This window comes from Marmota monax, unplaced genomic scaffold (genome assembly GCF_021218885.2).
Source record: "Marmota monax isolate L192 unplaced genomic scaffold, Marmota_monax_Labrador192_F-V1.1 WCK01_AAM20220418_F8-fsc00157, whole genome shotgun sequence".
Taxonomy (NCBI): Eukaryota; Metazoa; Chordata; class Mammalia; order Rodentia; family Sciuridae; genus Marmota; species Marmota monax.
Genome location: NW_026694573.1, coordinates 1,107,973 through 1,118,119, shown reverse-complemented (window position 1 = coordinate 1,118,119; position 10,147 = coordinate 1,107,973). Strand labels below are relative to the sequence as shown.

Genomic DNA, 10,147 nt, shown 5'->3' with positions numbered 1-10,147 from the left:
GGCAGGAGGTCCTGGTGAGCGGCCAGCCTGTCTCAGGCTTTCGTGTAGCCTGGATAGAGAACCTGGGCGGCCTCAGACTGGTTAGCTCGCGGAAACATCCCAGAGCCTGGCAAGCCTTAGAAGGCAGCACTGTTCTGCGGGCTGGTGAGCCAGCGCCACAGTAGATATTTGGGCAGAGGGGGAGCAGAAGGGGTGAAATGGTGTATGCACTGAGGTCACTTCAGGGGATGTGGCCAAACGGGGCCTCCCTAACCTGACCAGTGGAGAAATAAAACACGTGTGTTTATTAAGGAGGGTGTAAGCAACCTGGTAGAAGAGAAATGTGGTAAGAGTGTAATAAGGGCTATGTTGGAAAGGATCAGGGATTGGGGCTCCATAAACCTAAGCAGAGAGGAAGCTGCTCTTTGGGGACATTTGCTAGGCAGGCTTGGGAGGAGGGGAGTGTCACGTTTATTTGTGCTCCCCAGTGTTTTCTGTGGTTCTCCATCATACTTCAGGCCAGTCATCCCCTGTGCCTGCATCTCCATCCCTTGTCCCAGGTATGCCCAGCCCCTAATCCCAGAATTTGAGGAGGGCAGGAGTTCCTCAGACCCCTTGATTCTGTGCATTTACCTAAAACCCCTATCCAGGGAATCTGAAAACATAAAGGAAATAAAAAGCCAGTGAGGAAAATACTACTCACATCCTCAACCAAGACTGTTAACAATGAGCACTGGAAGAGATACAACCCCCAAACTAGAATTCTAAAAGGAATTGCCTAAAAAGGAGACAGTCCTATAGCTCAGTGGCTGAGTTTGTTGGGGGTGCTCCTGGGTTTGCTGTGACTGGCATTTTGGGCATACTAAGCTATATCATTCATCACCTGCACCAGGGGGTACTTGTGCATAAAAGGAGATTCAAGGAATGTGGGATGGGAGTAGGTGAAGGGCAGCCTGGAGACCTCGGCTTGGAGGTGGCAGGATGCCTGTCCTCAGCCCCACAGCAGTGGAGACAGGGCTAGAGGTTGGCCAAACCCTGTCCCAGGTGTGGTCACCACCTCCCTTCTGTTCTACCCTTGTCTCTGAAGCCATTGTCCCTCCTGAGTACAGTCCATGAGGATCACAGGCTGTAGGCTGGTCCTTGTGGGTGGGACTTGGTGACCTGGAGTCTCCACACACATACACCTCTGATACATACACCTAGCCATCTCTTGGGTTTCTCCCAACACTGGCCTTGCATCCTTGTTGGTGAGGGGAGATGGAACTCTAGGCTAGAATGGAGCCTGTTCTACTTCCACATTAGCTCAAAAACCTGCCCAGTTCTTTGTCCTTGCCCCCACTGCTGCAAGGGCAGGTGATGGTTCCAGCCCAGTGGCTCAGTCTGCACAGTCTACTGCCACCCACCTCCTTTCTGGAGCCTTGAGATCCTGGTTAAATGCAATTGGCTCCCTGCCTACCTCTACAGCCAATTTTGGCCTGCTCATTTTCCTCAGTCCAGAAGTGCCACCAGCTCTTTCCTAAGGCTGCCTCCTTAGGTGATTTGTGATGCAGCCTACAGTGTGGGTTCCACAAGGGCAGCTGTTGTCTTCATGCATACAGCCCTGAGAGACTCAAGAGTCCTGTCAACAGTTTTGGCTTTGCTACCTGATGTCAACCCTGTGCTCTGAAGCACAGGCAAAGGGATCCTGGGGAATGGGGGGTCCCTGTTCCTTCTGGAAGAGAGGAATGAGAGCCAGGCTGTTCCTGGGAACAGTCTCAGCGAGGATACAGACCCATGCCAGTATATGGGGTGTGGGAGATTGCAAACAATCTTCTGAAACTCCATGAGGCAAGCTACTTTGTGTGAGGGCTTATTCTGGGTTAAACATTGAGCCAAGCATCCCACAAGAATTACATCATTTCAGGCTCAACTCAGTGAACTGGTTCTTTTGCTGTACCATTTCTCAGATCAGGGATTTGAGATTAGGTGACTTTCTCAAGGTCATACAGTGAAGGGATGGGGGAAGCCAGGGTCTGAGCCTTTCTGTCCCATTCAGATGCAGCCTGGGGGCAGTCTCCCAGAAGCCCAATGCAAGACCAATGCTGCCTCCACACCTACAGCCAAGCTTCTGAGGTTGAGTGGAAGGCCTGGGATCCAGGGACTGTGAGCTTCTTTGTGGGACTCCAGCCCTGGTGGTTGCACACCCCAGTGTGTGTGTGGTGGTGGATTTTTTGCCTATGCCTTTCTCCTCTGTCCCAGCAGATTGGGAAGTCTCCTACGGCCACTTAAAAAAGCACATGGCCAGCTTAAACACCACGCAGGCTGAGTAGCGATCTGCCTAAGGCTCTCCCCAAGGGCATGTGCTCACTCTGCATCTCAAGCCTACACTTGACCCTCAGATTTGCTTTGGACACTCTGCACCTTGTTTCTTCCCCTGCCACATGCATGGTATGTACTCTAGGTACCCAGGGCTGCCTGTATTAGGCTACAATAACCAGGTATTCTTTCTGTAAAGGCTCCAGGAGTAGGAAGCTCCTGATGGCAATCACTTTCATAATTTACACCATACAGAGGCACTGGAGACAGGAAGGTATGTATTTTCTGCCCCCCCCCCACCCATATAGCTGGGAGCACCAGTTGACCCTGCATTCCCATGCAAGTCTTCCATGTGGCTCATGCTGTGGAAGGAGAGGCTAGGACCATGGGACCTTAGGCTCAGAGCTCAAGCCCTACCTTGGCTCCCATATATGACAGATACAAGGAAACTCCAGCTAGAGTGCTGGAGTTCAAGGGTGTGGGGTGAAGTACCCAGAAGTCCTTGGCTAGGCAGCCCCTCACCCCTACTTCCTGCTCCCAGGCAATTGCCTCCCAGTGTAGAAGGAGTAGGGAAGGGCCCCTGTTCTGAGTCTCAGAGAAACCCCATGGTTCAGAATCACATGTCCCTTCCTGCATGAAGCCCATTTCAGACATTCCTTGAGGTAAGGTGGGCTGCACCACAGACTGAGGGACAGAGGAGCCCTAAAACAGGATCCTTCCCTGGGGTGAGTAGTAGTGATGGCTTAAAAGCTTCCTAGAAGCACTGTATCCCAGAACCAGCCCTCCACTCTGCCCATTCTGTTTACCAAACCATCTCAGGGCCTGTGGCACAACTTGCAGTGACCACAGGAACTTGCCCACAGCCACACAGGGGAAGATCTGGATGCAACCCAAATCCTTGTTGGCCCCAACCTGGGCCTCTCAAGGAACTTTTAGATTGGCTGCAGCTATCCTGCCCAGGGCAGATACTGGTCTTGCTCATCACCTTGCTTATTGTAGTGTCTTAAAGTGAAGGGTGGGCTGGCTTTCCAGGGAGGCTTCATGATTACTGCTTCCAACCCACACACTGGACCAGAGAGGGATGGACGCAGGGACAGGAGACTGCGACAGGATCCGGTTTATTCTGCCTTGGCAGGGTGGTCCTGAGAGTGGCGGGTGCCACCCTATCCTGGGTGGAGGGAGGGCCCGAGGGCCAGTTAAGGCCAATGGCGGGAGAAGCAGGGGGCACACAGCCCCTGGAATGCAGTGAGGCCAGGCTGAGGCCCGGAGGCAGCTGTGGTAGGCCTGGGCAGGGTGCCCCTGCCGCCCAGGGTGGAAGGCATCGAACTGGGATGGGGCCATGGCCTACAGGACCGTGGACCCAGGCCACACGAGCACCCTGGGAAGCGGGTGCAGGATCACATGACACAGAACATGAAACACAGGCACAGAGCTCACAAGTAAGCACATGGACTAGTGGGCACAGATTCACAGGCCAGAGAGACATCCAACTGTGGCCAAGGTGGACACAAACACAATGGTAGTGCCACATACAGATCAGAGAGACATGGCACCATGGAATACATGATGGCCACCAGGACCAAGCCATGGAGCTCTAGGGAAGAGGGAAAAGGGCCTTTTGGCACGACTGCACTGGAATCATGTGAGACATGGGTGGCAGGGGGCTGGTTTCGAGGTGCCTAGGGCAGCACCCCCCATACCCTCTGGGCTTAGTCTGTCTTCCACACTTTGTTGAGAAGCTTTACCACCTCATCGTAGATGATAAACACGATGGCCACATCCAGGCAGACTCGGCCCAGGCGGGGGACAGTGCCCTTGTAGAAACTGGGTGAGGGAGGGGTATAGGGTAAGTCAGGGAGGGAGGAGCAGAAGGACAATGCCCCTTCAAAGGGCAGCCTCCAGCTCCCTGCTAGAAGGAAAATAGAGGCCTAAAGGGGGACAGGAGGGTGGAAGACCAGAGATGGTCTGGGTAGGGATAATAGCCCTGTACTTCCCCTACTTACGCTTTGAGCCCCTCTTTCCTCAGGATCTGCAAGCCACAGTCCCACGTGTTCCGGTATTTGTGCGCCTCCAGGCCCTATAGGATACCAGTGGGCTAGAGTGCTTAGCAGCTAGCCCCTGACTGGAGTTCCCCTCCCACTCTTTCAGCGCCCCCCCACCTGCATCCGGGTCTTGATCACATCCAGAGGCGTGTTTCCGAAGACACTGGCTGCACCGGCAATAGCTCCAAAAACCCCGGTGATCAGTGGGTTCATGGGTTTGTTGGGGTTGTCCCCTAAATATATGGGGAGTTGTGATTAGTGGGTGCTGGGAGGATAAAGGGGGATAGGCTTTGAAGGTAGATAGGAGCCTGAAGCAAGGGCTATGAAAGTGTCCCCGTTCCTCAAAAGGGCAGCCCAAAGGGAGGCATCTACCTTGCAGTATTTGGAGGTGGGGCCTGGGACACACAGACTCACCTCTGTACCAGTTGCGCAGGGAGGTCATCACAAAGAATCGGATGGCTTGGTTTGAGCCCTGTTTCAGCACAGTGGCGGTGAGGCCCTGGTAGGTCCCCTTCAGTCCTGGGGGCAGGCAGCTTAGAGTTACCCTGGTGCCTCCCAGACCCCAAGGGGGATTGGGAAGATGTCATGTGAAGTGCCAAGACATAAAGTAGAAGTACAGGCCCTTTTTAGCCTGGTGAAGGTTTCTGACCCTCCCAAGTGGCTCACCTTGTTCCCGTACAATCTCCCTAACCCCGTGGAAGAATCCTCTGTACTTGGGGTTGGGGGAGGTCTGGTCATGGATGAACTTCACCTGAGAGAGAGGGGGGGCATAGAGAGAGAGAGAGAGAGAGAGAGAGAGAGAGACGGGGGCAGGCAGGCAAAGAAGCTAGATCTGATTCCATCATCTAACAAGCACACCTTGCCCTGTCGATATCAGGTTCAGAGACCACCAAGGTCAGGCCAAGGCTGGGGATGGGGGTGTAAGCAGAGCCACCCTAGGCTGTCCTGCACAGAGGCCCCAGGACAAAAGAGAGTCTTTGCGTTTTTTCCTGCTATTTTCCAAAGTTTGGGCAGCAAATGTGTACGTGTTCTGTTTAAAAAAGTATTTTTAAAAAAGATATTAGTAATAATTTTGTCTCCACAATAGACAGCCTCCACAGGAGACCCTTCCTGCCAGGCCTCCCCAGTAGTCCTTTAGTGTTCTCCCTCCATGCTCTGCCCAGCTTCCTTGAGATCTTCCCACCTTGATCTTCTCCCAGGAACAGACTTACCAAACCCCTGCTATCTCGATCCATCAGCCCTTCCCCCCATGACAATCTCAATGGGGTACATGGTAATGGTCTGGGGTACCTTGGAATACCGCCCCCCCCAGCTTTATTTCTGCGCCAGGACTTTCCCCACCTTGATGGTCTCCATGGGGCACACGACCACCACAGCCTCGGCCACACCTGCACCCAGGCCACACAACAGCCCCCGTGTGCTGTCTAGCCTTCCCTGGGCGTCCCGCATGTGATTGCTGAGGAACTCGAACATTCCGAACCTGGGGACGAGAGGAGGGTAAGATGTGTCTCCGCTTCTGCTGGGGTAGGGGGCATCTCCTAGTCGCCCTGACCCAGCCTGGCCTCACCTGACGGCCGCCTTGGGAATGGAGCCGTAGAGAAGAGAGCTGAGGCCACGGTACAGGCCCAGAACGCCATGGCTGCGGACCGTCTGCCGCACGCAGTCCCCTGCAGGAGGGGGCAGTCAGGATACTGCGACCCTCAGCACCCGCCCCGCGCCGCTCATTGCCTCCCATAGCCCCGTGTCCACCCCCTCCTTACCGATGCCCCGATACCGTGGCGGGTGCGAGCGCTCATCCAGCTGTAGCTGCGTCTTCACATACTCAGTTGGGAATGTTATACAGATTTCGATGCCGCCGGCCAGGCCGCCTGCAGGGATAGGGCAACCAGGTCCTAAGACGTGGCCCTGGGTGGCCCCAGCCGCCGTTCGGGCCCCTCCCCCGCTCCGGACTTCGCCCGGAGGAGCCGCCAACCGTACTGCGAGGCGGCCAAACCTGGTGCACACGCCCCTCACCCCGTTGTCCCGACGAGGTGCAGAGACGACAAGCCGGGCGAGCCTACGGCGCCAGGAGGAGACCGGGGACACGTCCCCCGTTACCGTAATACCCTCGACCGACCCGGAAGTGAGGCGGGGCCTCGGTGTCCCGGGCCCACCCGGAAGCGGAGCGGGCGGGATGGGGGTCCACGTCCCGGATGGGCCCACCTGCTAGGATCGCCTTCCCGGGGTGCGTCAGCTTGGCCTTTCCGGTTGCGGGCGCGGCTGCCGCCAGAGCGCGGGGGGCACGGGGCGCGGCCATGTCGGGCGGGAGGCGGGGCGCCCGGTGTTAGCCACGGGTCCGAGCCTCCTACGCTGGGCACTAGGTCCGTGGAGTCGGCAGCGGCAACCGGTTCTGGTCCCGGGGGCGGGGCGGTCGCTTCAGCTCCCCGGCTCCGCCCCGCGTGGCCTGAGCAGGGCCCCGCCCCCGCCCCGCCCCGTGCCCGCCGGGAAACTGAGGCCGGGGCGGGGCGCGCGGAGACAGGCGTCGGGGCGGGGACCAAAGCCCAGCCAACGGCGGGTGCCGAGTCTCTGAACAAGCGTGAGCAGCAGGGTCAGGGGCGGGGCCTCGTGGAGGAGGTGCTGCGCCCCGGTGGGGGAGCAGTGGGTCAAGGTGCAGTATCTCTGCCTGGAGCAATGAAGCGCTGGGGAAGGATTGGGCCTCTGCACGTGGTAATAAGGTTCCCCGGAGGTCTCAGAGGAGAGAGAGGCAGATACTCTCCTAAGGCATGTGCGTCCAGCCCCATTGCTGCCGTCTGCGAGCGTGGCTTTCTGACACCTCACGGGACCGTGTAGTTGCTATCTTGCTCTTCAGAATTTAGAGCTCCGTGCAGCAAACATGATCAATTAAAGACCCAAATACAACTTGGCTGCATACTTCTAGATAGCTTCTCTGGGCAGTCACAGCATCCCCCAAGGTCCCAGCAAATCTTTACCAGGCTTTGTGACCTATTTAATTGGCTTCTGTCCCTCCTACCCAAAAGAGCACCAAACAGAGAAGCTTCGTCTTGCTAAACCAACTTTTAATATTCATAATCAGCAGGAGACTCAGAGTCATGAGGTTTGGCATCTCCATACAAATCCTATATGTCTGCAAAGTAGCCTGGAGAGGGCAGCTCAGCCAATATGGGGTGAAGAGAATGCCCCTCCTACCAAGCTTCAGGGAATCCTTGTAGAAAAGAACTTCCCTAGCAATGCCTGGCTCCAGCCAGAGGGTCTGGAAGCAGTAGTCCCACTGTGGTTGGTGCTTGTCTTCTTGGGCAGTCAGGGTCTACTGAGACCTTCCCAGGTTCTAAGATGGCTCAATAGCTGCCATCATTGAGCTTCAGTAAAAATGAATAACAGCCAGTGTGTCCTGCTTCCCAATCAGGGTTCTCTGTGTGTCCAGAGTACAATGTTTCTTGGAGAAATTAATAATTGGGTGGAGTGGGGTGTGGATACTGAATACCCACTAAACACTGAAGCTAAACACAGGAGGCTGGGTGAAGGTAGGAGCAGCTGCATATCCATAGGGGAAGCCAGCAGAGCTCACTGTCAGCGTCAGCTGCTGGCCTGCAGAAGAGAGAAGCCCAGAGTGAGAAGACCTCCTGATGCCCAGGTTGGGGTTTCTCTCCTGGCTGCCACTTGAGCCAGAGGCCCAAGAAGCAGGGTTGCTAGGATCAACCCTGACCACCTAGAGCTTGAGGCATGGGGAGAGCAGAAGTCTGGGATCAAAGAGGGTGGGAGTGTTGCTGTGGGGCTGGCCAGGCTGGTCCTCATATTGGACACTTACGTAGCTCAATCGGCTGGCTCTCATTCATGCCCATCAAAATCTAAAAAAACCAGATTGATATTAATAGTGAGTGCATACGCTGTCTTGGGAGGACACACTGGAGCCCAGCTGGTATGCTATGTGCTCATACCACTTAGGAAGGCCTGTTAGCTCTGCAGTGCAGTCAGGACCCAACAGCTTTTCCAGTCTGCTAAGACAGCCAGGTTCTCAGGTGCAAAGCCACTCCTAGCACAAGCCAGCAGCAGCCATACACTCAGGGCCAAACAGGGCAGGACACAGCAGGGTAACACCCTAATCATAAGGCACGTGCATTCAGAGCAGAGAAGATTGCTATGCCAAAATTCCTGGACACTGCCCTTTACACCTAGAAACTACTGAAGCCCTTACTGCCCCCCAAATATCCATCCATCCATATCTCTATCTGAAACCCAACTAGGGCAGGGCAGCATGAATCCCCACCCTAGTGTGCTACCTACCGAACACAAGTGGGGCAGGCTCCCCCACATGCTCCTCATGCTTGTGCAGACTCTCCAAGGCATCTAGTTTGTCCACCTGCAAGAGGCAGGAGCATGTGAGCACCCATACAATAGAGTACAGTCCCGCTTCTAGGTGAACATGGGACAGAAGACCTGACACAGGAACTTCCAGGAAACTTGGAGCTGAGGATGTGCAGAACAGCCAAAGTGGCTCCATACCCTACTCTGCAGGAAGGCCATAATGAGGTGAAGCCTGGGAATTGGGGCTGAGACAGAGCATCTGGAACAGCTCTGGTGAAGCCCCAGCTGCTGTTCCAGCCTAGCTGCTTTGTGGTGGACTTGTGGCCCCCAGGTACACTGTAGCAGTGGCTAGTAGTCATAGGCTACGAGTGTGGCCTGGCTCATAAGGGCTGAGTCTTCCTCTGGACACAGGGACAGCACTGCTTATGAACCTGCAGGGCTGGGGTAGTGTGCTGTGACTGCCTGCCCCTCCTATCCAATAGAGAGAGCATGTGGTCTTCAAGAGACCAGTCACCTGAAACCTGGGACACTCCATCTGTGAGACACTGAGGACAAGCTGCATCCTTACTCTTCTATGAAGTGTTATTACATGCTGCCCCTGTGCAGTAGTCATAGGCTGGGAACAGAATGAAGTGGTGCAGAAGGGACTGTCAGAGGTGTGAGCACTGTTCTAATGGGGACAATAGCAACTGTGCATCTAGAATCCCCCAAACCAGGTGTGGAGTAAAAATGAAGATAATTTTTCCCCTATGAGCTTGGGTCTGGGAAGATCAGGCCAGGCGTCCTGATAACGCCTTCCTGCAGCAAACCAGGACCTAGATGAGGCATTATGGCCCATAGGCTGTCCTCTTTGCTGGCAGTTTGCAAAAATCTGAGCTGGGACTGTACCTACTTCCACCCAGACAGTATTTGGAGGGTTGCAGAGGGATAGCCTACAAGTTTCCTAGATGAGCTGGCAGGCCCCAACCTAGTTCTTCAGTCAAGAGGGGTTGTGGCCTTCTTTTTAAATTTTTTTAACTATTTTTATTAGTTGTTGATGAATTTTAAAATTTTATTTATTTGTATGTGGTGCTGAGAATTGAACCCAGTGCTTCACACATGCTTGGCAAGCACTCTGCCACTGAGCCACAACCCCAGCCCAGTTGTGGTCTTCTTGTCTGGGTCCTTCACCATTATGGCACTGCCATATTGCCTCTGTGGGACTGCAGCTCAGGCCAAGAACAAGCCCATGTCTATACCCCCACACATCTGTTGAGGAGACCCCTTGTGGGACCCTCCTCTCTTTACCACAGCAGGCACCTTGTCTGGCAGAAACAGGGGCAGGCATCACAGTAGCCACTATCTCCTAGGTATAATGGTGGTATCTGGAAACCATGGACCAACACTGGGTTACCTATGTGGCCACAGTGCTGTCTGAGTTGACAGTGGCTGCCAAAATAAACACCATCATCCAAAATAGACAGAAAACATGCTCCTGAAAATCCTTGGGGGACAGTCCCCTGTGGTGGGGAAACCAGGGACCCTTGTAA

The 10,147-nt window shown here is 54.8% G+C and overlaps 2 protein-coding genes across 10 annotated transcripts in view; both read right to left on the bottom strand.

The window, feature by feature from the left end:
• Window positions 1-3,376: 3,376 nt before the first annotated feature.
• Slc25a1 (solute carrier family 25 member 1) lies at window positions 3,377-6,735 on the bottom strand. 2 transcript variants are annotated; one of them, XM_046421192.2, is made up of 9 exons: window positions 6,519-6,735; window positions 6,077-6,184; window positions 5,884-5,983; window positions 5,658-5,796; window positions 4,983-5,067; window positions 4,731-4,835; window positions 4,434-4,549; window positions 4,278-4,351; window positions 3,377-4,098 (listed from the first exon to the last, which is right to left on the bottom strand). In XM_046421192.2, the coding sequence occupies exons 1-9, from the start codon at window positions 6,610-6,612 to the stop codon at window positions 3,984-3,986; spliced, it is 936 nt and encodes a 311-aa protein (XP_046277148.1). In that variant the 5' UTR covers window positions 6,613-6,735; the 3' UTR covers window positions 3,377-3,983. The 2 variants fall into 2 exon arrangements, with proteins under 2 accessions (XP_046277148.1, XP_058427720.1); XM_058571737.1 differs by lacking the exon at window positions 6,519-6,735 and adding an exon at window positions 6,330-6,449.
• A 616-nt stretch (window positions 6,736-7,351) lies between these two features.
• The window catches only part of LOC124077015 (protein HIRA), a 206,389-nt gene continuing 203,593 nt past the window's right edge, over window positions 7,352-10,147 (bottom strand). For 6 of the 8 annotated variants that reach the window (XM_058571732.1, XM_058571730.1, XM_058571733.1 and 3 more), the window contains 2 exons: window positions 8,598-8,673; window positions 7,352-7,901 (listed from right to left, as the gene is read on the bottom strand). In XM_058571732.1, coding sequence (XP_058427715.1) covers window positions 7,801-7,901; window positions 8,598-8,673 — 177 coding nt within the window. In that variant the 3' untranslated portion in view covers window positions 7,352-7,800. Of the gene's footprint in view, window positions 7,902-8,121; window positions 8,162-8,597; window positions 8,674-10,147 lie in introns of all 8 variants that reach the window. The other 2 variants (XM_058571731.1, XM_058571735.1) reach the window with 1 other exon arrangement.

Excerpts from the sequence above, each read along its gene's own strand:
- Slc25a1 (XM_046421192.2), bottom strand. The coding sequence starts at position 6,612 with ATGGCCGCGCCCCGTGCCCCCCGCGCTCTGGCGGCAGCCGCGCCCGCA. Across the intron at positions 6,185-6,518 it reads CGGGAAGGCGATCCTAGCAG|GCGGCCTGGCCGGCGGCATC; the intron begins GTGGGCCCATCC and ends CTATCCCTGCAG. Across the intron at positions 4,550-4,730 it reads CCTGCGCAACTGGTACAGAG|GGGACAACCCCAACAAACCC; the intron begins GTGAGTCTGTGT and ends CCATATATTTAG.